At 35.5% G+C, this 27,980-nt stretch overlaps 2 protein-coding genes across 4 annotated transcripts; both read left to right on the plus strand.

The window, feature by feature from the left end:
* The first annotated feature begins 1,998 nt into the window (after positions 1-1,998).
* LOC125066544 (protein turtle) lies at positions 1,999-23,706 on the plus strand. 3 transcript variants are annotated; one of them, XM_047674658.1, is made up of 16 exons: positions 1,999-2,134; positions 12,166-12,291; positions 13,966-14,108; positions 15,124-15,270; positions 15,639-15,774; positions 16,139-16,380; positions 17,055-17,325; positions 17,802-18,062; positions 18,135-18,205; positions 19,114-19,305; positions 19,658-19,879; positions 19,982-20,090; positions 20,203-20,286; positions 20,527-20,712; positions 20,883-21,110; positions 23,475-23,706. In XM_047674658.1, exons 2-16 carry the CDS (start codon positions 12,219-12,221, stop codon positions 23,546-23,548), a joined length of 2,439 nt encoding a protein of 812 aa, XP_047530614.1. In that variant the 5' UTR covers positions 1,999-2,134; positions 12,166-12,218; the 3' UTR covers positions 23,549-23,706. The 3 variants fall into 3 exon arrangements, with proteins under 3 accessions (XP_047530614.1, XP_047530615.1, XP_047530613.1); XM_047674659.1 differs by having other exon boundaries at positions 23,458-23,554; XM_047674657.1 differs by lacking the exon at positions 23,475-23,706 and having other exon boundaries at positions 20,883-21,554.
* LOC125066413 (extensin-like) lies at positions 23,564-27,956 on the plus strand. Its single transcript, XM_047674480.1, has 3 exons — positions 23,564-23,576; positions 23,634-23,637; positions 23,729-27,956. Exons 1-3 carry the CDS (start codon positions 23,564-23,566, stop codon positions 24,732-24,734), a joined length of 1,023 nt encoding a protein of 340 aa, XP_047530436.1. The 3' UTR covers positions 24,735-27,956.
* Positions 27,957-27,980: the final 24 nt, after the last annotated feature.

Raw genomic sequence — 27,980 nt, forward strand, 5'->3', positions numbered from 1 at the left:
ACACATTTTTGTCATATACTTAGAACGGGGTTTCAATTTTTCTTGATTCGAAAATCGACCCGCAACCCCGCGAAAGAGGCCCAAGAACTTGGTTAGGTTAGAATCCTCGGCCTACAGAATTCGAAAATATCTGTAGACCGAGCCGGCATGTAGCGATTAAAGAACGGTTTGCTCGAACCTTAGTACTTTGCAACAAAGATTTTGTTAGCGCGATTTAATATAGTGTACAACGCCATCTAGTGACGACTGGTTGAAGTGTAAAAATATTGTCCGAAGCACTAAAGACCATTTTGCCTTTTGAAGCGTATGTAGCTGGCGATGATAGCAGGTAACAAACCGGAAAAAAATATTTTAACAATGCACAAAGTAAGAAAGGGGGTGTGAAAATAAGTTATAAGTAAAAACACGCTAGATCTGTAAAAGAGCCCGTTCGTGGTAGGTGTCGTTAGCCGTTTTTGTACTTTTGTAACTGCGGATATCAAGTCGCGACAAGTTATGGTTTTCGCAGGATGAGGCTTGCGGTCTTGTGCAATGAAACTTGAACGGGATGTCGTTAAACTATTTCGATCTCCGCTCTTGAATTGTATGGATTCTTAACTACGGATGTTACCACATATTACTTAAGTAAAGGATTTTAATATCCATCATTTTTTTCAATTTTTATTGTAGGTATATATTTCAAATTATGAACAAATAATTATAATTTCCTTTAATAATATAATAATTTTAATCGAATTCCACTATGTTTAAAATATTATATTTAGCTGGGAATAATGCTAGATAATTAGTTCAGGTCAAATCTTGCAAGTTGAATTTCAAATAGGTACTTTTTACTTATCCTGCCTTATTGAAGTTTTGCAAATTAGTTCAGTTTTCAAAAATGCATATTTATAATAATAACCTGATTAAGATTAAAAGATCAACAGCAATGACGCAAAATTTTGTATATCCATTAAATTATATTAGCCTGTATGGTATTTTCTTTTTTTAAAGTATTTAAATGAAAGTTTTTTACTAAAAAGGTTTTTTTTTGGTCGTAGGCGTAAAAATAGCGAACAGTTTCTTTTTTTGTAGATGAAATAAAGCGTTAATTATAAATTACTTTAACATATTTTGTTTCATGTTACAAAAGCCGTTAAAGTAATCCCAATATGAGTCTATAAATTCACTTATTATATATCATCTATCAAATATGTTTATGAAGGAAAACCAAAAAACGTGTATCAATTATTTTAATATTTACCACAATTTATTTTCGATTCGTCGAAATCACATATATTATATAAAATATTTAACGAATTAAATTTTTAAATTTTTACATTTCATCTTGCTTAATGTTAAATAAAATAACGTATAAAAAATAGTGTAATTTTTTTTCGCGAATTAAATAAAATCTCATATTCTATAGTTATATATTGTATAGTTTTTCTATTACTTAATCCAACATATTCAAATGATTAAGAAAAATAAAATTAAGATATAATATATAAGTGTAGGGTTTCATATCAAAGATGTAAGCAATGACTTAACTAACTGTTTTTAAAGTCTTTAAATAAAATTAAATCTAGAAACCTTTATATATAATACATTATAATACTTCCTCATCTTCGTTTAGATTGTAATAGTGTGTCTTATTCATCTAGTATCATTAAAACTTTATTTAATTGATGTGTAAGTTGAAACTGTTATATAACGATATCTCAAGCTCTATGTTAGCGTCAGTGCAAAACGTAAATAAAATTGTGTAATTTTCAAGAGAATATCATTTTCCTGTTTTGTTGTTGAAATATATACACGGTTTCTATATATGAGTCGTGTATAACGTAAGTTCTAAAGCATTAAGTTTATAATTAATTAAATACAATCACAGTATATTTTGCAGTTTTTTACTTATCTTTTGCACACGACCCTTGGTACTGACAGCGACGCGATAGCCTGTGGTGATATTATTGTTATAAAAGTTTATTTTATTAAATATAATATAACATTTCACATTCATCACGCTAGTTGTCTTAACGTGTATTTAAATTTATTATATATTCAATTGCAAAGACGATTTTTAATTGAATAAAAAATAGGAAAAGTTGAACCGATAAGAACTACAGCTATACATTTTAGCAGATATACATTTTAGGTATGTATACGTATAATAAGATCTTTATATATAAAATATTTATTTTTATATAAAATATTTAGTTTTTTTAGGTTAATAAAGTATTGCTTTTTTGTAATAAATAAATTTAGTTTATAACAAAATAAATATACCTACAGTAGTGAAAGTGAAATGAAAATCACTTTAATTGTTCCCACGGTACAACGGTTTAACAGGCTAAATTAAAAAAAAAACTAAAATATAAGATAAAAATTTTAGTTTTTTTTTTTCATAAATAATGTTTGACTGCGCGTGTGCTCAAACTGATTTAGTACCTACAGTGTTTTTTTTTTAATGTAAACTGGCAAAGGCATTTGTAAATAATCCTACTTAATGTCTAGTACCTACTTAAATAGACATTTTAAACTGGATACCGAGGTGTCCAATTTATTGGTATATCTAGCTCTATATTTTACGGACCTTAATCATTTTTATCTATTTTTTTAAATAATAAATATATAATTAAGGTAGTTTGAAATCCTCATAATGAATTGAGCAATTTTTAATTATAACAACCAAAAAAACTTTACGCTGCTATACGTGTGGTCGCATAACATGACTGTATCAATAAAATTTTAGCCTTAGCAGTTACAATTATCCAAATTTTAATATATATTTCAATTATGATTCAAACAATAAATATAAAAAACGTTTTAAAATAAAGTTGCATATAAACTTAATATATTATACAGTAACTATTTTTAATTCATTCAATGTTAATAATTTTTATGTAAATTAAAGTATCTTCTCAATATATTTTTTAAACAACGGCCAATATTTCCTTATAAAAAAATTGCAGAAACCCCTTTTGGCTTTGATATAATAAACGTAAAAAAGTTAAAGCTTTATTTATAAAAAGTTATAGATTTATAGTTGAATTTAAAATGATTTAACAGTGCTTTTTGAGACTACTTGAATAATTACTACTCTACTCTACTACTCTACTTGAATATACTTCTCTGGTGATTAATGATAACAATCACGAATTAGTGCGCAATAATCGTTTTCTTCTAAGTATTGAACTGCACCAAAAGAAGAACCGATGTAACTTATTAGAATAACCATCGATATATTTATTATTAACTTAATATTACACTCTTCTCTTTTTGTTGTTTTTAAATTTATGCGTATTTAAAATTGTATGATGATTTTATGCTAAATCTTTACAAGTAGGTAATTAAAACAGTATAAGTACTTCGAGGTAAAGCGGTGTTTTTGTCAGACTGAATTACTTCCTTGAGCGAACGGTAAGATATTTTATATTTTATAAAATAAAATCGTAAACCACATTTGTGGGATTATGAAACATGAATATATTACAAAATATGCATTTAACTACACGCGTTTATTATGAATACAAATTAACAATCACTTAACATTTGTTTTAAATATGTTACGTTACAGTTATATAAGTAATTATGTTATATACCACCATGTCAACTTTAAATGGAATTATTAAATGTTGTAATAAATAGCGTCAGCTTAGCATCTCTACACTATCGGTATCTCAGTAAGTGAGCCTTCCGGCGTCAATGTTTCCTTCCTCCTTACCGCCTTTCATCTGGTTTGATGTGTTATAGTTATAAAAATTTAAATAATAAAACAGATAGCATTATAACGATTGCAACTGGCTTTTCTATTTATATTTTGTACTAGTTATCGCCCTAGGCTTCGCTCGTGTTTAAGGAGTTTTTGTCTAAAAACACAAACCCAAAGGACCTTATTTGCGATATAATATCTAAGATAAATTAATCAGGAATAGGGTTTGGTGCAAGCACGTCTGGGGTACCTCCCCACGCATTCACGCATCACATAATATGTGATGAATAGTATACTATCGCAAAACAGCAACACTATTGTTACGTTCTGGTTGGAAGGACAAGTGAGCCAGTGTAACTAGGGACACAACCTCTTAGTTCCCAAAGTCCGTGGCGCATTAGCAATGTAGACTTAATGGAATGAAGTATAAAATTAACATGAAAGAGCTATATTATAAACACGGAAATATCCCCCAAATATCCCACAAAAACACTACTTTGCTAAAATATTTTATAAGAAGATTGCAGAAACTTACTTACTATAATATAAATCTTTTATCGTTAGTTGAGTTTTTTAAGTGTGTGACCTTAATCTTATCCCAGCGGCGTATTGCGAAATTATAAACAGGATATCACGTTTGAACTGAGCTGAACTTAGAGGAAATTGTGCGCCTTTGAGTTTCTTCATTCCCTTAATCTACAAAGGATATGCAAATACATCCCTATTAAAGTAGTATAGATATACCTGAGAATATAACTACAGCCTTTATTGAAGCATCCGTGTCAACGCTGTGTCTGCCCTTAACAGTATACTTCCCTTCCTTTTTATGAATTAAAAGATCTTACAACATTTTTTATACTTTTATTTATTCTATGCATGTTCAAATTGTTTACAGTCTTTCTTTAAATTTAAAATGATTATAATTTAATTATAAAAATACAGAAAAATCTTCTTTGTATAATCTACTTCCGATCAGAGCTTTCTTCAGTTTAAAATAATATTTCTATAAAAATGATAAAATAATAACTACTATAACTTTAAAATAATAATATAATTACAATACAATTTGTACTCCCTAGTCCTCTTACCTTAGACTATATTATTAATTTATACTTAGATTACGTCCGTTGAATAAAACTAACTACTACGTCTAACATGAATGCATATTTTGAATTAATTATTTCATAAACTCCTCCTTCAATATTTGCATCTTCAGCATGTGGACGTTATTTTTGGAGATCATTTGTATTATATAGAAGGGACTTTGCATTTTGTCGTGGTTATGTTGATATTATACATATGTATCGGCCTGTGTATCGTGCGAGGTGCGCAAGTCAATACGACGAATACAGTCATGCTCGACCAATTCCGTCGTAAAAACAGTCAGTTTTAACATTTTGGTAAACGAACACTAGGCAAGTTTTATTTATCTTGAAAATATATATATAATAGGATACCATTAGGTATACTCACCCTGAGTTTACCTGATGTTATCCTATGATATTATATTTAAAATGTTTTTAATATCATCGGACTCAAAACGGATAATAGTAGACATATTTTGGAAATTAAAGAGAGTAAATAGACGTTAAATAGCCTTAAAATTAAAATTTAAGACTATATAAAATATATTTAAATTGGCAACATCATTAGTGTTTTAAATAAATTTACATTACTTAAACACAGTCAAAAACGACCAAACCAAAACCAAAAGTTAAGTAAAAACCTTTATTGTTCCACTCCGGGTTAAAAACAGGGTCGGATTGTCTACAATGTAGTCAGCCCCCTAACTGCCACAACCAACAACAACCTAACTACGGGTCCATACCTGATGCTAGTTAGAACGCCTGAGTCCCGTGGGAAATAAATCAACGTTTAATTTTATGTTTTTCTATTCCTTTTTAGTAGATGATGGACTACTTGCTGTGTGTGATGCTAAGATAATAAAATTTGGTGCAGTTGCAACTTGATGTTTATTGCTAAGAGGGAACGTGGGGTTAGTTTTTATTTAAGGCTGCAAATCCAAAGTTTCAGTTCCCGGGTCGGTCTTATTATTGGGTTTCCTGTTAATAAATTCTCAGTAGCATTCAATAGATTTTCGTGCTTCGGTCGTATCGGAATTAAAGAGTCCAGAAACAGAAAGTGCACTGGTATTTATATGTATGCATACTATTGATGTTTTCCACACAGTTTTTTTTAATCGGCCGACACATTACACATCATATGGCTTATTCCAGTTATCTAATTCATTTGTGGTGCTAATTTTACTACATATATCCACTGCTATTTATTGATAAAATACATATAATTATACCAAAATTAAGAGATATTAGGTTTCCTCGGAATCATACCCCTTACCAGCTTTAAACTTCAAACAAAAAAGTTAGCCCTTAAAAAAGAATTGAATTATCTTTTCTGAACTCGAACCCATGACCCTCCATTAAAATCAACTTGTTCTTTTTCCTTTTGAAGCGTAGAAGAATTTTCAAATTGCATTCCATCGTTCTTTTCATGCTCATAATCAAATATCTTAGAAATGCGATGAAAAACAGTAGATTTACTGCGGCTCGTGCGGAGTGCGTCAAATCGGAGACCTCGACTTCGTCACATTCGTAGCGCTGTAACTAATGTGAATAGCTGCGCCTTGTGCGTGTGATCGCATAAATGGCAATACTAACCGCTTTTGAAATAAATCGGTCATTATTCGTAAAGTAAATCTAATATATATTTAATATTAGCCTCATTACTAGATAAGCAACGCGTAAATATTATTCTTTCATAAGATCGTATTAACTTACTACTACTAAAACACTGTCCGCATCGGGGCAGCGGCCGGAAGTACTAGGTTGATTTTGTTTTGCAGATTCATGCGTTTTATTCGATTCAACCGATGTCCACCCTTCCAGATGAAGCCATAAACTTTGGGACCTGTCTCACAGGACATTCTTCGTACGGTTGTAAGCCTGACTTGTTAAGGGCATATATTCCCATCCCTCTCAGTAAGTTGCTTCCTCTCCCCACTTCCTCTATCAATCGGTGATGCTATCAAGACCATAAGGGCCAACAATAATATACAATCCGAAAATAATAACAAGCAGTGCTCACGTCTTTGTTTACGTAGATGAATATAGAAAGTGTTTATTGATTTTTCCATAGAACGCCTTTAATTCTCACTATAAAGTGTGGTTCACGTTAACTTTATCTAAACATTTAATATTATCGTGCTGAGCTAAAATTCGTCGAAGGGCGTTATGAAACACGAAGAAAAACCTTAACTATTTAATATTTAAATACAGCTTCGTAAAAGAATGCTCATATTATTATCACTAGCGACCTGTCCCGGCTTCGCACGGACTCATTTTATATATATAGTAACTGTAAATTTCCCACTGCTGGGGCAAGGGCCCTCTCCCTTTGAGGAGAAGGTAGGAGGAGTATATTCCACAATGCTGCTCCAGTGTGGGTTAGTGAATTTTATAACGTTTATTTTTTTATTATTTAATATAAGTACTTCGTAAATTAGAAATTTGGATGATATAAGAATTGGTTTGAGACTCATAGGTTCATTTAGAAGATTTTGGAGTTGCACTAAATGTAAAGCTACCACCGCGACCGGTTCGGAATGTAATTTCTATCTAGAAAAACCGGCAAGAAGCTTTACTACTGTAAGTGTATAATATAATCTCGTGTTGAGTAATATGCCTTATTTATTAATGCTATTTTATAAAAGGATTTAAATTGAAGAAATAGGAATACAAAAATATCTTTGGAATTTTATTACATAAAATAATACCCAGGAATTTAGTCGGAAACTTTGCGTTATAAGCTTATCGTCACTTCTTGTGTTCATACTATGATTATTATCAATGATTCTACCTTTATTCTCTTTAAATGATCAATGTTATTGTGAATATATAAAATATTGCGACACAACTGTACGTTTCCCTTATTTGTTAAAAACATCCCGAAGTCTTGAGCTCCAAAATTATAAATAAATCGGGCAGCTGTTTGGTAAAAAGAAAACAGATTCAATGTCTGTAGTGTTACCCTAAAGTAATATGAGACATGCGACATAACGCTAAGTAAATAACCGAAAATACACTAGATGAGTAGCATCAATATCAGCGAGTTGACTAACTTTTAGAATCGCGAGCTGCAGAGCTGAGTCTTCCTGTTAGGGACGATAAATTCTACTGAATTTTCGAATCTAATGTTATTTCTAAAAATACTCTAGCTTTTTTTATGCTAAATTATAATTTTGCTTTCTTAATAGTAATAGTTAGGTTAAAACAACTCATTTCGTATTTCTACCATTAAGAAATAAAATATTTGCAGTAAACCAATGTCGTGTTCGCCATGATTAACTGCTTAGATTGACATAATTCGTTTCTTAACTTTAAAAAATAATGAATTATAAGTTATGTATACAAACATTAAAATATGTTGAGAGATATAGAAGTTGGCGGAGATAGAGGCAAAAAGCAAATTTGTACACTATTTGCGTTTTATAGATAACTAATATCGATGTTTAATATTTAGTAAAAAAATGATACAACTCTTAGAAACATTTATGCAATTTAATAACTCCTGTACATTTACTTAGTCTTCGTTGACAATGGCGGCCGTGCCCGATATTGGTCAGTGGGATTAGACAGTAGGATGTTCTCCTGACCATTTCGTCATACATTAAACAGTTTTAATGAATATATTATCATAGTTTGACGTACAGTATCTCACAAACCTGGAAAGTTTTGACAAATGTAGGTTAGTTTCATTACAACTACGACTTCATCGGATCTGTAATTCAGTATTTAATAAAATATTAAGCACTAAATTATAGCAAAAGCAGGGCTTGTGAATTTAGTGCAATATTTAAAATCGACTTTCCTATGAAAGTTTTTTTTTTAAATTATTAATTAAAAATTTGTAAGCAAGAAAAGCGTTTGTTTGGATAAAATACTCTTTGAACAAAATGAGTTCAAATGAAATTTCATGCGTCTGGGATTAGGTAATGAACATTAGTCACGAAAAACTTAGTATTTCAACAGTAAGTTAAATAGAAGCCACGAACTCTATTCACGCTATATTTTCAAATATAATGTAATATAATTATAATATGTATAGATTATTAAATATAAATTTCTAGAAGTCTACAATAAGTCGAAATTTTCTTATTAAACTGTTTGATATTTCCTACGATCGAAAATGTTCCAAATAATGATATATCATATCTTAAAATATATTATCAGTACTTAATAAGTAGTAATGCTCCCGTTAATATAATATGTAATAAAATTCGTCCCAAATAAAATAAGTACCACTTTTAACTATATAATATACACATACATATAATGTCATAAAAAGTAACAAATAACAGTGATCGATACTAAATTTCCAATAGTTTCACGTTTAAGGAGAAAAGAACGAGTAATCCGCTTATAGAACAACTTTATTAAAACATGTATAAAATTATCTGCACACAGCTTACATATTCACTTACTTAATGAATCGCGTTCTAAATCTGAAACTTTCTAAGACCAATCTCGAAGTTACTACCACCTACCTGATGGTTGGTGTTATTAACAATTGTGTTTCCTATGTAAAGGTAAGGTAGTCATATTCACAGCGCAATGATAAATTGTACCTACGGAACTCACCTAACGCGACTCAATATACTCGTGGTATAGTTTTATGAATTTCGCCAATGTTATTTTTAAGCTACAATACGTAAAATATATCTGTAACATTTTTGAGTTTAATGATTTGTTGGTTCCATATTTAGAATTAAAATTGTTATATTGCGAAGTCACGGGCACAGTAGCTACGCTCATGGATTGTATTTCGTAAGTCGGTAACATATCAGAAAAGAGTTCCGTTATAAAACCTGTGAACCAATTCAAACAATTGTTTTTTTTCGGTACGTTAGAAACTCACTTTATATTTGCTTAAATTATAAAACAATATTTATTCTGATGGAGTGCTATGATTTTAAAGAATACTTATGTTATGTTAATATGTATATTGTATATATATAGGTACTATATAGAATTATACACCCAACGTATTATTGTAATTAGGACATCTTATCAAAATTTGGCAAAAACAAAAGAAATATTAAAAATTGGTTAGTTGAGGCTCAGTGTCTAGGCGAGCTGGGGCAGCGTCAACGAGCGAGCGGTGAGCACGTGAGTCGCTCCGGGGACCATTCATGTACAAGGGCGGCGGCCTGCGCGCGCACCGATCAATACGGCGGCTGTGGCGGGCAGTGCCCGGCCTGCCGTGCGACTATACGCACGTGCCACGCCACGCGCCCTTCGCCGCACTGTGAGCTCATGACTGCCCTCCACAGATGACGGAGCCCGTCCGCATCATACGACAGCGCCGTAATCTTCCCACACCCAGCACGCCCATAAAAACCGCGCGTCCCGCAACGCGTTCACATAGTGCGACGATAAGGTACGGAAATCGATACGGCATGCGAACACCGCAGCAGCTCCTTTGACCGCGAGGCGCTGACCACCCAGCCTTAGTTCTTGCGCTCGGTAGTACTGCTCATCGCTGAACAAATATGCATTTAAATAATAAACTACTTCGCCATGAAGTCGACATCGTGTACAATCGTTCTAAAATTTCAATAAATTATATATAATTATTAACATTAATGCCAATGGTAAAAAATTCAACCAATACAGATATCTAAGAGACGAGTTTTTGATCTTTTATGGTTCACAATATAATTGTTCGGACACGCACCGTTTTACTACCATAAAACTAACGGATGGATTTATCTTAATTTTTAAATTTCTGTCTAAAATATAAATGTATATAAATGGTTTAATTTCTGTCTTTGAAATATTTACAACATAGCAATTTAAAAAAAATACTACAGATTTTCATAAAATTAATTAAAATTTAGATATGCTTCGATTTTTGAAATCGAGGTCAGTGTACCTTGTCGCATTTAATGAAATTTAAATCTCAATATGTAAGACATTTACACGGTACGTACAGAATAACTCCATCAACATTATGTTATGTGCATACTTACGCTTAACATCAGCGATGGGAGTTGGCTGTGCCATATTGTAATGATAGATAAGATTTTTATATTAGGACGATTAGGGAACATAAAATCACTAAAAACATTTGTAATTAATGTTACAGAAAGAAAAAAATGTCTAGCTTAAAATAGATTTTTGATCCTATCAAATATTTTATTTACCTAATATTACGATTGTTACTTAGATTTTTTTTGATAAAATCTCTTTAATATATATACATACTTTTTAAAGCGTTAAGTTGGTTTGATGCTGAGTTAGTCTAAGCCTTAAACCGACTAAATTTTACTATAATTACTAAATCACTTTAGTGATTCGTGATACGTGAGTTCAACTGTATTCTTTAGAGTGCCCCTTAGGTTACTATGCCTTATCTTTAAGTTTATCAAATCCTAAAGTAGATGAAATAAACCTATGAAGTACGAGCGCGTTTCGCTAACTTCGATTTTCATAAAGCTTTTTTATGTCGACCGTCACAAATCAAAACTAGTTATAAGTCCGCTTAATAACAAAATCGATAAGCTGATTACGCTAACACGAACATTTGTAGAGGGCAAGAGTTAAACTAGGTAGGAAATACCGTGATGCAGTGCAATTATTGCGGTAGAGGAACGAGTCCAAGGACGATTTGATTGTGTACTCAGGTATTATGTTATGTTATGACTGTGAATTAAGTATCGTAATTTGTTCTATCCCGATTTGCTCAAAGCTACTAACCTACTTGACATGAGGCTTTTATACTACGATATATTATGTGTCAGTTGTATCGCATATTGAGAGTGATATAGCTAATTATGTCAACGCACTTAGTCGAGGGAGCAGTCGTGGGTGCGGGCGGATTCTGACGAATGTAGTTTAAAACTACAAGTAGTAAATTATACAGAAACATATATCATTATTTTATAATAGAATTTTAATGATTTGAAATTTGACATCTATTTATACCGACAAAAAAAATGCACTTTATTCTATTTTTCGTATATTGCTTTTGAACCTATTTTAATTTGGTAGGCAAGGGCGTGGGTCAAATAAGCCCTGCCAAGGAACTCATATTATAATGTATATATGAATATTATATGTAATTTGTCATTTTATTTAAATTTATATATATAGTTAAATAATTTACTAATTTTGGATACAGCAGATGGATATAACTCAGTGATGAGTTATACTAAATTAAATTGACAATGTAATACGTAATGTCTAGTTAAATGTTAAAAATAATTACAATGTGTTAAAAAAAATCATATTGTTCATAGAAAATAATTTCGCGTCTATTATTATTATGTTATTACGAGGAGGGGGGGATAATGTATTACTATACTAATATAAGACGGTAAAGTTCATTAACTGACACATATAACGATGATAACTACTTAATATGTATATTTCGCTAACAACGTATTGTTTGTGCAGGTGATGCACCGAGAATGAGTCGCCGCGCGCGGCCGTGACATGGGAGCGCAGGCATGGGCTGGCGCGCCGAGCAACCGCCGCACATCGCCGCCGGCCTGCTCCTCTTGCTGCTAGTCAACCTGCCGGGTACCATTCCTTATTGCTATTCTATCACTCCGCCTCGGTTACGATAGACTACCTTGCATATATTACGAAAAGCTGGCCTATAGTGATGGTTATATATATATAAATATTATTTTTTTTTAACATATTATAAATTAGAATATTCCGTAAAACGTTTCTTTTCCCTTCGACCCAAGATACAGTAATGGGGGGTCAAGACAAAGGCCTTTCTAAAGGTTTAAGTAAGGATAAAAGAGGTTAAAATGGGACGGGGTTGTACATGGATGGACGCTTCCTTATAAATCTCATTAACTCAACTGTCTATATGGAAATCACAGGATAAATCTTAATACAAGAGATTTTACAGTTGGTAATATATTCTTTTGTCGGTCGATAGGTAAGTTAATGTAATTTTGAAGTACATTAGAGATTTAGGATGTGGGAGGGAACTTTTAGATGGATACCACGAATTAATTAATTATTCTATCGGAAAATAGCTTCAAATAAAAAAATCTTGTCATAATTTCTGGTTTGAAAGGTGAGTGAGCCTGTGTAAGTAAAGAGCACTAGCGACATAAGGTCTTAGATTCCAACGTAAATGGCGCATTTACGGTTTACGAAGTAGTTTATACTTCTTGCAGTACTTATGGTTAGGGCGAAGTTCCAACTTCTATATTCAGTAGGCATATATAAAAAACCTCCATTGAGCATCGTATTGATCATAATCATCACAGGTATCGTTTATTTTTATATTACGTATAATGTACCTTTAAATGTTATTTTCTCGTATAGATAGATGTACATCAATAAATCTATACGATTTTTTTGCAGAACACTTTATTTCATATTAAACCAGGCTAGTTTATACCAGTTTAGACCATATATAAAACAGAGCTATGATCCATGGGTTTAAAGTGGACGTAACGTGGCAGCTAATTAGATATATCTACCTAATATGACATTAAATATATATAAACCTTAGTAACAAGTATGTGCATATGGTAGGTAGGTAGAGTCAATCATTAATAGAACCATATGTTATTAAACACGTTGACTGACTCGTTGGTCAAGTGTCGAGCTTATATTGTCTTCTCGATCTCGAGGTCCTGGATTTAAACCCGTATCGAGATCGAGCCTGGGGTTTTTCTGTCAAGAAATTTTCTTTAGCAGTTCGATGGTTGCTTTATTCTACATGGACATGCGTGCTCCATTTTTTTATGTAATAGGTAATGGACGGGTAAATGGACCATCTGAAGGTAAGTGGTCACCGCTGCCCTAAGATATCAGCGCTATATGGAAAATAACTATCATAATCAAACTTTTTTAAAGCAGAACATTAGATACGATATAATCAGCAACCGCAGCTTATAATAATCGTAGGTAATGACATCTATTATTTTTAATAATATGTATATGAAAATAACAGGCTACTTCATATTATTTTTTATTTTTGTAGGTAAATAGCTTAGGCATTTAATTTACTAGGTTAAATTAAATCAATATTGTATTTGTTCGAGTTAGATATTTTTGTATTTGATCGTATATTCTTAAGATTAGTCAGATTAGTTAGAATTATATAATTTCATCCCAATCCTTTCAGTAGTTCTTGTGTGAAAGCTTAACAAAGATCCATCCTTCTTCATATAGGTACATACAAAGACTACGATAAATTATAAATAACCTAACGCACTTTCGCAGTAACTTGCCACCAAGACCACCAAGATGCTGTCCACATCACAGCTATTCTCGGAGAGAGCGTCGTGTTCAATTGCCAGGTGGACTTCCCCGAAGACATCCCCGTGCCGTACGTCTTGCAGTGGGAGAAGAAGGTAGGCGAAACGGTACGACGGCCAACACTCCACTCTTACATTACAATGCTGCTCATCTATCGTGTGTGTGTTTCTGTTCAGTAAAGGTCGGCTCGTCCCCACGACGCGCCTCGCAGAATGTAAAGTATATATAACGTGCTTGTGTCGACTTCGACAGTTCGTATTGTCCCGTGCTAGTGGTACCGCGAGTGCCGCGGGGCGGGGGCTCGCCCCGCCGCCGCCGCCCCGCGACACCTCCGCGCACGCCTTTTATGTAACTGCCTCTTCAACGTATTGCCTATTACTTGACGCGTCGCCCACCGACCGGACGACTAACACCACAGTGACAAAGGCCTTCAAAGCGAGTCCGAGAGAGCAGCAGACCCCCGTTCGATAACGAACAAACACATACACTACCACATCTTATACGATTACAAATTTACTTTTACAACGCTATAAACTTTTTTGTTTTGGGTGCACCAGTTTATCTCTCTACGATAGTATGGGGAGCACGTTGTAGCTTACTCGGCTGACACGGGGCACGCGCACTCCCTCGCGCACTGGCGGCGGTTCTGTCTGTTTCTCTCTTCCTGTGGCTGTCGGATTCGCCCACTTTCTTTCTGCAAATTTAGACAAATATATAAACTGTAATTATTTATTATGAAATTCACCTGAAACTAAATGCATGTTATATTATTTTGTTTCTTAGTAGACCATTTCACAATATTTAGTGTTGTAACCCAACCCTTTGATGAGTTATCGTAAAACTATTGTCGTGAAGTGTCACTGTTATATTTTTTTTATTTGCGTTCCTACCATTGCATGCTTTTGTTCGCTGTTAATATATTTAAGTTGTAGTGTAGCTTTATCTTGTGGCGATTATAACCCTAATTGTTACTAGGTAATGTATTTAAATCGAGGCTACTCGGAAACAGATTGGTAGTAAATGTACGTATTGAGTCGATATATAAGTAGTTAGCGATCTGCAGGAGTCGTTCCAGAACCGCACCAATTGAACGACAGAAATTAACATGTTTAATCTATGTAGGGTCAGGACATCCCCATATACATCTGGTATGAGAGCTACCCGACCCACAGTGGAGAAGGCTATGAAGGCAGAGTCTCGCGAGTCGCACCGGATTCGCCGTACGGCGCCGCTAGCCTCAACGTCACCAATATTAAAGAATCTGATCAGGTAATGAACGCATCCTTAATCAGCGCTCATGGATAAAAAATGTATAAGTAATCGAAATATTAGAGTTAAAATTATAGCTCTTTTGAATTCAATAATACAATTTTTACCAATATAGGGTAGACACCAGATATTTTTTATTTTCATGTTTTTTCTTTTTAAATTATTAATGAATTTTATTTAACCATAAATATATATACATATAGAATTGTCAAAAAATATATATTTATTGTTCTAATTTACTTGTATTTCGTACGTTCTATCATCATATACATTTCCACGTAACTTATCTACTCCCAGAAAATAATAAAAATAAATAGATATTGTTAAACTTCATTATTAATTATAATTTATTTATATTTATTTATTAGGGATGGTACGAGTGTAAGGTTGTGTTTCTCAATCGCTCACCCAATCAACACAAGAATGGGACTTGGTTCCACCTCGACGTGCACGCGCCGCCTCGCTTCTCCATCACACCGGAAGACATTATATACGTCAATTTAGGTTCGAATCTTTTTAAAATTTTGATACACTTTAATTAAAAAGACGATCATAGTAAACCTGAATTAGAGACTATGTGTTCAGACAAATCTAATCATGTGATCTAATCTTTATACGAAAAATCTTTCTGTGTGCCACTAAACTTCTCCTAAGCAATTGAACGGATTTTCATGTTTTTTGTGTGTATTTGACTGGTTCCTGGATGACTTTCATTGGAGACGGTAGGTGATGCTGGGACCGACCAGGGCAGCTAGTTTCTTATATGATTAAAGGAATAATTTCTAGAATATTCAATTGCGTATTATAGATTAAAAAAGTTTTTGAAATATTATTTTTCAGTGATGATCTTTGTTATTATTTACCACAGGGGATGCTATTATTCTTAACTGCCAAGCGGAGGGCACACCAACGCCTGAGATACTATGGTTTAAAGACGCGAACCCAGTGGAGCCGTCTGGTACGGTGGGCATATTTAACGACGGCACGGAACTTCGAATAAGCAATATCCGACACGAAGACATCGGCGATTATACTTGTATAGCGAGGAATGGTGAGGGGCAGGTCTCACACACCGCACGAGTTATCATCGCCGGTGGAGCCGTCATCACGGTGAGTTGACAGACGGATGGAAAATAAATACAATAATGATGTACTAGTGAATAAATTTAGCCACGGTAACCATTCCCATAGGAAAGCAGCCACTACGTAGGAAATGTTATAGATCACAAATGTGTGCGCAAACTAATTATTCTTTATTCCCTAACTCTCATAATTCGATGTGTCGGCATTCCGACACGATGCGATCCGAGGGATTAGTTGATTTCTGAGCCATAGAAATACAAAAGCTACAAATACCTGAGCGGACATAGAAATATTTCTGTCAAAAAAATTCAATAACTTTTACTGGAATAACCTGGGGTTCGAACGAAGACCTTTAAACTCTCCGTCTTATAAACTGTCGACAAATAGTTTCTAATACATAACTGTAAAGAAGCGTACTGGTCCGTGATCCGAAAACGCATATAAAATATTTTTTTCCCAATATATTTTGAACCATGATAAAATTAATAACAAAATCATGGTTTCTTAAAAAAAAACAATCCTAAAGTTACGTACGTACGCTTACAAAGGACAAAACATACTTAAGCTATAACACACCGTAGTACACACACACTCACACATACATCTCACTCATACACAAGGTGACGTTAGTTTTACCTACATGACACAAATAATTTAAAATGATAATAGGGGATCTAATACAATATTTTCAAACCACCTAGATGCCGCCAACAAATCAGACTAAGTTAGAGGGAGAGAAAGTTCAGTTTTCATGCGAAGCAAAAGCTTTGCCTGGAAATGTGACGGTGAAATGGTTCCGCGAGGGGGCGCCGGTGGCAGAGGTCGCAGCCCTGGAGACGAGAGTCACGATACGCAGAGATGGAGCGCTAGTTATTAACCCTGTAGCGGCGGACGACTCTGGGCAATATTTGTGCGAAGTTTCCAACGGCATTGGTGATCCGCAAAGTGCTTCCGCCTACCTGAATGTTGAATGTGAGAAATTTAACAACTTAAAATAAAAATCTGTAGCAATAATAATATTGAAACTTATTTAAATTAAAAACGAGCTCTTATTTAATACAAGTCCTAAAATACATTTAAATTTCTTTTGAGTGGACGACGTTGGTGATTTAATATTAATTTACAAGATTAGGGTAAGGCTTCGTGAAAGTCCATCAGGGTAGGTACCACCCCCTCATCAGATATTCTACCGCGGCACAGCAATACTTAGTATTGTTGTGTTACACGTGTTACAATAGACATCGTAGCTGCCAAGGCTTAAGGCGCATGGAGATGTAAGGAATGTTTAATATTTCTTACAGCGCCAATGTCTATGGGCGGTGGTGACCACTTATCACCACCTGGCCCATTTGTCAGTCCGCCGTCCTATGGGATAAATAAATATAAATAGTAGCTTGTACAAACTAGATTATGCTATGTATAGGTACAATACAGTCGTATACTTTCAGATCCCGCCAAAGTAACATTTACGCCTACTGTACAATATCTCCCGTTCCGCTTGGCGGGCGTAGTGCAATGTTATATAAAAGCGAACCCACCGCTTCAGTACGTAACTTGGACAAAGGACAAGAGACTGTTAGAACCTTATCAAACAAAGGACATTGTGATTATGAACAACGGCTCGTTGCTGTTCACGCGCGTCAACCAGAATCATCAGGGTCGGTACACCTGCACGCCGTATAATGCTCAAGGCACGCAAGGATCCTCGGGTAATTCAAACTTTACATTTATCATTGAATTCTTAATTAAAACTGTGATACTACTTATTTTATTTGTTTTAGGTCCAATGGAGGTATTAGTTCGTAAACCACCTGTGTTCACAGTAGAGCCGGAGCCTTTATATCAAAGAAAGGTAAACTATAAAAAATATGTATATTAATATATGTATAATAATGAACTAAATTAGTTACAAGTCATTTTATTTGAATCTATATTGATGGCATTTCTATCAAAAGCCAGTATCAAAATAGGTAGCTTATCTGATCTAGTTAAAAAAATAATACATGATTTAAAAATGATTTACACTCATTTCTTGAGTGGTCTCGTTTTTACTCTATAGATCTCTTCGGTCATGAAGGCGCATTGAAATCTTAAAATAACAATTCATACAATAAAACGAAAACTACTCATTAACACTGTATATAATTTCTCAAAGCTCAAAAAATTTTGATAGTGATATTAATGCGCTTTAATAAAATGATAATTAATTAAACTGATACATCGAATCATTGGGGAGAACTTCCATGTATTTGTACACCGGATAAAGCGTTTTAAATATAGTATCGAGGTAAATTACGTGGGACATATAATTTGGTTAGTCTGACGCTTTTGTATTTCATATAAAGACAAGAAATCGTTAACGTTGTTTTTGGAAGGTATTTTAAAATGCCATCTAATCCTTACGATGGTATAATTATTTCCACTTGGTGAATATAAATATTGCAGATTGGTTTTCACGCTGGTGCACACTCAATAATGCTTCACGGCTAGTTGTAACTGTTGTTGTTGTTGCTTGTTGTTTATAACCAACTTATGAACAAGTATTTTTTTTTTAAATTGTTTTTAACAGTTCGAGGAATAACATTCTTTCGGTAGGTCAAGGTCTATTTTAATTAACCCGACTGAAAAATATTCCCGAATAAATATGATACATATAAAATCAAAAATAAACGCAAACATCACATATATTTCAACGTAAGGAGTATTTGGAATAAGTTACGCACGTAATTATATTCGGCACCTGTCACCCACGTCGGGTAGGTGGGCGAGTCGGTGGAGATGCACTGCGAGGCGCAGGAGGCGGAGGGCACGCAGCGGCCCAGCGTGGTGTGGCGGCGCCGCGACGGGCTGCCGCTGCAGAAGAGCCGAGTGCGCGCGCTGGGCGGGAACATCACCATCGACACGCTGCGCCGGCAGGACTTCGGCATCTACCAGTGCGTCGCTTCCAATGAGGTGCGCACGATACTGAGATCCAGTAGAGTAGAATAATAATGAAATGCCAGCCATTTGCGGTCAATATATTATAGTGTACGAGTACTCCGACAGGAACATTTTAGTAAAGTAGATGAGAAAGAGAAATACTAATTCATCGTTTATTTCTGTATTGTATTTTTATTCTTACGGTATCCTGATTCAGGTTTTTTGCATATATTTTTTTGTAGATTACAGTCTTCATTTACATTCAGTCTGCAGTCATAGCTCTAATAATAGTACCGATCCGTGCCGAGTCTGGACTGAATGTTTGACTTACGGCAGAGTCTACTAAGTATCGATATAATTATAGATATTTTTGGTATCGCTGTAGGTTGCAACGATAGTAGCAGACACGCAGCTCGTAATCGAGGGCACGCAGCCGCACGCGCCGTACAACGTGTCGGGCACGGCCACCGAGTTCCAGGTCACGCTGCGCTGGCAGCCGGGCTACGCGGGCGGGCCCGACTACAAGCAGGACTACACCATCTGGTATAGAGAAGCCGGTTTCTCGGAGTGGACCAAAGTGCCCGTGACGCCATCCGGAGCCACGTTTGTAAGTTCATTTGACTCGAAATTGTCACGATTATAGTGACACTAAAATGTTCTCATAATACATGTCTGTGAATATTCCGTTCTGATTGAATTAATGTTTTAGGTGACAATAAATCGTCTTCAACCGGGAACCACGTACGAATTTCAAGTTAATAGCAAAAACACAATCGGAGAAGGAATGATGAGCAAGGCGATTACGATAAGAACTCTGGGTGCGTACGCTGTCCTAATACAATATAAGAAAAAATAACTGGTGGTGGATTTCAGCTTCGTATAATCCTGTATTATTATGTATTTCGCTATTTATGGAACTAACTTTTGTAGATGTGGGTGCAAAGCCGAAGGCGGCTCCCACAGTCCCGGGGCCGATCGACGAAAAGATATTTCAGAAAGGACCTGAAGGTTCTGGTATTTACTAATTCCTTATCACTAACATCATAATAACAAGCATGCTTACCCCGTAGTTTTTTATCTTCTCGCAAATAAAATATAATTAGCTTTTGAGTGGGTACTAATCTTAATTGATTTAACATTTGGAAATTATAACATAATATTGCAGAGCTCAAAGGAGGCGGCGAGTGATCAACTAAATATTATAAAAGTGCTGAGTAAGATGCGTTTGGTATGATATCAAGTTCTACCTGGCAGGTCCGAAGTCCGGTCCGCCGCGCAACCTGACGGTGACGGAGGTGAACAACGGGTTCCTCATCACGTGGCAGGCGCCGCTGGAGCGCGCACACCTCGTGCTGTACTACACCATCAAGTACCGCACCGACGCGCAGTGGAAGACGCTCAACCGGGGGCAGATCCGCCCGGAGGAGACCAGCTATTTAGGTTCGACCTTAGTTTTTCTGTTTCTTACCGATTAAGTACGCAGCGGAAGAAATTGAATTCGATGAGATTGTTTCCTCACATTTTTTTTCTTTCCTTCGCGACGTCCCTTCTTTCCGCGTAGATATCAACTTTGCCTACATCGATTTTATGTCATGTTTGTAATATTTCAGTAAAGAATCTAGTGGGAGGTCGAACCTATTATTTCCGCGTGCTGGCGAACTCCGCGACCAGCTACGAGAGCTCGGAGGAGGTGAAGTTCCCGGTGCCGGCGCGGGTCAAGCACAAGGCGATCACGGCGGGCGTGGTGGGCGGCATATTGTTTTTCATAGTTGCCATAATACTGTCGGTGTGCGCGGTCAAGATATGCAACAAGCGCAAGCGTCGTAAACAAGAGAAAGGTGAGACTCGAAGGAGCAGCGGCCGCTGGCCCGCTCCCGACACTAGCTTCGTCCCGGGGGCGATGTTAGACCTACTCCTCTGCTAGAAGTGTGACCGATCGTTCTAGACTCGAATAGTTTAATTTAATGCCGTTTGAAGGAACTAGTTTTTAACCCGAAATATTTCCTAGATTAGTAGCTTTTCTGAAGTTATAACGGAAAGTCACGATTGAGAAAACTCTCATGCTAATGACCATATTGTCGGTGACGAAGCAAGCCCACATATTTAAGAGATTTGTAATATCATACCACTATATTATAGTATACTCAAAATTGCACTAAATAAAAATCGCATATCTTTAAACATCGCATGCTTTTCAATAGTTTATCTACTAATGCATGTTTTTCTTTCTTGTCTAACCTACTTTTTAATAGTCCAGTAAACTTAATGTATTTGCTATTTATTGTTTATTATTTGTTAAATTATTGCTATTGTACTCTTACTGGAGATCCTTTATGAATTTTTGCTCCAATCAATTTCTAATACTGTGATGATTTTTTTTTAACGGCATTTTCAGTATCTAATTTTCTTTGCAAAACATGACACGTATCTAATAAATTTACTATAGGGTTTTATTTTCGAAATTTAATAGAACGACTTGAGTAAGGATATATTGAAGAACGTGTTACTTACAGTATAATATATAAAAAATTATGTTCTGTTGTATAAGAAAATGTGGAACTTCTGCAAAATTTTAATGGAAACATTAGCGAATTAAAATTTTCAAATGAATCATATTGAAATGTAAAGTTAAAATTCTAATAAAATTTGAACTCTCGGAACTCTATCTATATTTATAGTGAATATTTTTTCACCATCCCGAATCAACATCACTTAAAACGTCACGTGTTACGTGTAGATAGGAACTAACCTATTTCATACTATTTTATACATAGTATCTTTAGTGTAGAATCTGTGTTTTCCATCAGTGTACAACATACTTTACGTCACAAACTGAATAAATAATATTATTTGTCAGTGTGGTCGTTCCGCTAAACGGTATTACTTCTCTATTTCTCTTTCCTCAGTCTTGTATTTTATTAGTAGTTTCTTTTTTACGACTTTAGTTGTAGCATATAAATCGTATTTACTGTTGGGGCATGTTAGCCTTCTTCATTATAAGTTTTAAATCCAGATATGTTTATCAGCGCTAAGCTATATATATATATATATTTGTAGATTTTAATGTTTATATTAATAGTACACAGATAGGTATTTAATTTTTATTAGATCTATGCGATCATTCAATTAAATGATAATAATAAAACCTTTTAGTAATGTTTTCAAGCTAACAAGTACCAATAATAGTAGATAAATTCGCTTTTAAAATTAAAGCATGGTGGAATATAATAATTCGATATATGCCTATATTTTCGTGTTCATTTTAAGTACGCTAAAATATTATTACACTTAAACTTGAGGACTAGTAAGTATATCAGAAGCTTGTTGGTAATGTACATAAGTACGTATTTAATGTATTTATATAATTATATTTTCATTCGTTTATCAAGTATTTTTGTCATAATTTATTTTAACACTATTATGTTTATTTGCCACGGATATGCATTTTTTGATTAATTGCTTAAAATTACAGACGTAAGTCATGATTGTGTATATTCATTAACAATGTTTTTATAAAAAAATATAATTTTAATATTCATTTAAAAAAACACATCACGGATTATGTCTGTATATTAAGTGTTTAAACAGTCAATTCAATTGGTTATTTACCTTAAAAGACCGAATGATAGTATAAAATACTAAATATTTTATTAATATTACTACTAATTATTTTAAAAATATTGTGGTAAACACTATGAGGATTATGCATGTATTTTTAAATACATATTTTTGTATTTACAATTACTTCATTTTTAGTGATACGTTTGTGACGTCATTTATATATATTTCACCACAAAGATAATAATGATGTACTTATCTATTTACCTTTTTACAAAATTATTTTTTTAATATATTTTTGGTTTTGATCTAGAGAATTAGTAAGCAAAAAAAAAAAAATAATATAGTAATAGTATATGCAACTTCTATAATTTGATTTTGCACAGCTGATTTTTAATGACGTTATATAAAAACATACGTCTGTCATAAAATTAAAAACAATGCATATTCCTTATATTTCATCGTCTTTCACGGTAAGCCTGGCTTTCAAATTGACAATATGGTGTGGGTTCTGCTTTACGGTTGCGGTGTGTGTGCCGAGTGAGGGGCGAAGGCCGAGAACAGTGTTGGTGGCGGGCAGCGGTCGTGGACTCACAGGACGGTACGCTGCACTGCGTTAATGTTCAGAAATTATTCGGTTGCAGCATACAACATGGTAGCCGCGCGACTCACTGACCTTCGCGCCGCAGACAGCACTCAAGTGCCTTTTAAGAAGTGAGTTTTCATTTACCGAATGTGTTTTATAAGTTCATTGCTTTTTTACTAATTTTGGCTCATCTTTTCACGCCGCTCTCATTAGGAAGTCAGGTCAGTTAGACGAAATTATAGATAAAAAACATGAAATTGCCGCAAACCATATTGAAATAAAAAAATATCTTACTCAAACTAAACTTTTCAGATTTAGAGAAAGCGGAATATCGAGTCTAGTGCAGTGTTTGCGATTCACGGTCAACTGGATCTGGCCGGCGTCCCGCTGCGGCGACTCGGCGCGCTACTGGGGCGGCGCGCGGCGCGAGCCCCGCGTGACGCCCGCGCCCTCCCCCGCCCCCTCCGCCTCCACCTCCACCTCCGACGACGGCGGGTTCCTGCCGCGCCTGCGCGCGCCGCTCAGTCCCGCCGCCGCGCCGCCCCTCTTCCGCGCGTCCTCCCCCACGCTCGCGCTGCACTGGCCCCCCTGGCCGCCTTGGTCCGTCTGGGCTCCCGCCTGGACGCCCTGGTCGCCTCTCCACATCTCCGACCTGAGCTCGGTGCCGTTTCCGAGCTCAGCGGACGGTTCCTTTCCGACGCCACCCTCTTTCCGATCGCGGCCCCCGCATATATCGGCCCTCGAGCCGTCGCAGCAGCGCTTCTGCACGGGCGTGTTCGCCCGTGCGAGGTCACGGCCTCTACCACGCCACGGACGGCCTCGACCCATCGTCGAGACGCCCGCGCCGCCCCCCCACGAGGCCTCGCCCGAGAGCAGATCGTCTTCTAGCGGTTTCGGGAGCAAAAACGCATCGTCTTCCCAAAACAACCGGAGCAGCCGCACCGAGAGTCTGGCGGAGTGGCGGCCGCCGCCCTACCGGCCGCCGCCGCCGGCGCCGCCCCCGCGCCCCGGCTCGGGCGAGGCGGTGGACGCGGGGTCGGTGGACGTGCACTACGAGTGGGACCGCGCCACGCGCACGCCCACGCCCTCCACGCCGGAGCGCACGCGGGCGCGCGCCTCGCGCGACGACGTCGAGGCGCGCGTGCGTGCCATGAAGGAGGAGTTCCTAGAGTTCCGCAAGCGCCAAGCGCTGCGGCGGCGCTCGCCGGAGCCGCTGGGCGCGCCGCCTCTGTCTCCGCTGTCGGCGCTGTCTCCGCTGGCTCCGCTGTCGGCTCTGGCTCCGCTGTCGACGCTCGCTCCCGCCGAGACGGTGTGCTGATCGTCGGTCGTTGATAATTCTCGTTTTTCCCCACCGATACTGCGCTTTGCGATTACCACTACTTCTTCGTGGTTACAGTAGAAGAGAGCTAGATTCCTGATAAAAATCGATGTACCTACTACCTGTTAATTTGCGACACTGTTACGATCTTCCGTCGGAGTGACGACCCCGATACTTAGTCCACCTAGACTACAGAATTTAGTCTCGTTTAATCCGAGTCAACGATGGACTAGGATGATTGACGTCTTATTTATTTTATGATTTTAACGTGCAAAAGCTTATTCCCTACATTGATTTTGTAAGTCAATTTAATAAGAGACTTAATACGACATATAGGTTGTATGTACATTTGTAATTATTACCTACTTATCTATTTATTTAAGTAGACTAAATAGAGTTTTGATCTAAGTTTATATAATTTTGTAAGTAATGGACATCGTTGCCTCGTCAGTTAAACATGATTCATTTGCAGACACTGTCGTGTGTCGAATATCCCACCTTCGTCGCAAGTCCCGCCGGGGCTGCCTACTATATTGTAATAACAAATCTAGACACATATTCAGTCGTAACGCTGTTTATCTGAACTAGTGTTGTAATGTACATACGTGTATTTGTGGATGCCGTGGCGTTTTGTGGTCGCACTGGCTGCTTTCCAACGAACAAAAAAAGTCAATTAACGATTCGATGTAATTGCATTAATTTTGGTGTTTCCAAATAATACATTATTGTGATACAAATAAAAAATGAATTGCGGTATGTGGTTAAGGTCAAACACGATATCATTAATATTCTCAAAACTTCTAAAATTGTTGAATTAATTATAATTACGATGAATGTGCCAGGAACACATCAGTAGCCGTAACGTTAAGGCCGGTACTGCGTCGAGAGAGGGCAGGCAGACAGTGCGAAATTACGTTCACCTAAACGCTTTAGGTATGAGCGGGAAGCATCCACAACACCGCTCATACCATTATTATATTGTAGTTAATGATAAGGATAACGTACAATTAAAGTTTAATAAGAATTCTCGCACTCGGCACTCTAAACTCTGTTTCCCTGAACTTCAGCTACGAGTTCAGTGCCGAATGCGTGCAATGATATTATATACACAAATAAAATAATTTAGAATTAGTATTATATAAAACTCGACCCGACTTAAGTGAACAATGTTTTGAATGGAGTTTTTTTTTTCAAGTACAAATTTTTATTTTATTTGTTATGTACCTCTTTTGTTTATTTTTTTTACTGTACATATGTAAAAATATATTAGAATATTATATTATACACATATTTATTTAAGTATTATGTGAGGTTCATGAACTAAGCCAGTAATTGTGAGGCAATAGTATAATTTAATTTAGAGTTATGACATCTTATACTAATTATACTGAATGTAACCAAGTGGCACAACGCTATTGAAGGTGCTCAAAGAAATAATTCATAATATTTTGACCAATCCAACCTTATTACGTAATAAGTTTGACAGTAAATTCCAAATCTCACATCAGTCCTATTTCATGGAAATGAAGAAGACACCGGAGAGCATAATTCGAAACGGCTGCAAACCTAGCGAGACCACTCGGTTCCTTAGCAATCCCACCTGAAAACCTAAAATATTATTTATTGTTCAGTCATCGCGAAGACTGTCATTAGTTTTATTAGGATTATTTACAAATTAAACTAAACGTTAATTAATATTTCTTGCCAGCATGATTTTTACACAATTTTTGTAAACTTTTATTTAGAGAAAATTCGTAATTTTCAATGTCATAAGAACCTCCTTAATTGTAAGTATAAAATGTACGCTTTAAAGAAATTGAAAAGAATTCACATAACAAATAGATAGGTAGTCTAATAAGGAGTAGTGTATGTTCGAGCGAGCGGATGTGGGCGACGAGGCGCTAGCGTCGCGACGCGTGTACGTAATTAATCGTCTTTAGCAACGAGCGTCACCACTCAGGTCACTGCCGGTTAACTAGATTAAGCTGCGATGAACGTCACGTCTATAGTACTTATTTCGATTGTTTTAAATGCAAGTTTTCTAGGTAAACCCGCCTAGCGTTACATTTAGATCGTTAGTATCGACTGTTTGTGCAATAAAAACACATTGTTCATTATGATTAATATACGTTAAAATTTATAATATCGTATGCTCAATGATTTCGACTGAACCACTTAAAATTATTCGCGTCACCGTGGAACACCGTAATGTACGTCATCTGTAGGACAGTTATCACAGTCGTTTATATTAGGAAAATATAAGTTTTTAATTGGAAGAGTACATTTATGTTATAAAAGTTTAGATTTTGATTGTTATTTTATATATTTTTTTAGGTGTAAACAATGTTTTTATTTCCAACATTAATTGAACTTTATAAAATAATGTCTTTTAATATAATTTGTTACATATTTGAAAAGAATCTGCGAAATGTCCAGTTTTGCATCTATTGTAGTAACATTTTTTTAAATATTGCAAAATGCAATTTATCTTCGACATGAATAGGAACACAATACGAAAAAATCAAAATAGCTCAAACCATGTGATATCTAGTCTCCATTATGACAACCTTTCCGTAAATATCGTAATTTATTAAAATATTATAGTAGACGTAACCGGAGGATATTACACTGGTTAGCCATTATTTCTTCAGATAAGATCTTCAATCAATCGTTTACTTGTTTGATTACAAGCCCTTTGTTACAATATAATATTAAATTTTTAAGAATTATACATAGAGCACTTGAAGTCATAAACGTTTTCTATAGACTAAAATGAAAAGATAGCAATATATTAGAATTATATAATAACTTTTATCGTATATATCAGTTTGTATAAAAATATACGAAAGTAAATTAATGTGCACATTGGCAAAATATGACTTGGTGAAACTGGGGCACCCAATGATAAAAAATTAGGAGTAATGCACAATATCTCAGCACTATACCTAAGTGATATCAATTTTTGTCAAAATCCAAGGTAGGTAGGTATACCTCTAGCACCATTAAAGTTATTTCATCAAAAACAATAACTTTGTTAATATTAAAACCTTACGCCTTGGTGGAAACAAACCATTGCACGAGCCACAATTTTTTAACTTAAAATATAACTTTTAATTTTGTTAGAGTATTTTTAGTTGTAAGTGTTGAGAACAGTGTTTACTGTGTAAGCACACAAAGGATTCAATTCAAAAAATAAAATACAATAACGTTGCTATGATTTAATTTTCGTCTTATTTAATCACAACA

This window comes from Vanessa atalanta, chromosome 9 (assembly GCF_905147765.1).
Source record: "Vanessa atalanta chromosome 9, ilVanAtal1.2, whole genome shotgun sequence".
NCBI classification, from domain to species: domain Eukaryota; kingdom Metazoa; phylum Arthropoda; class Insecta; order Lepidoptera; family Nymphalidae; genus Vanessa; species Vanessa atalanta.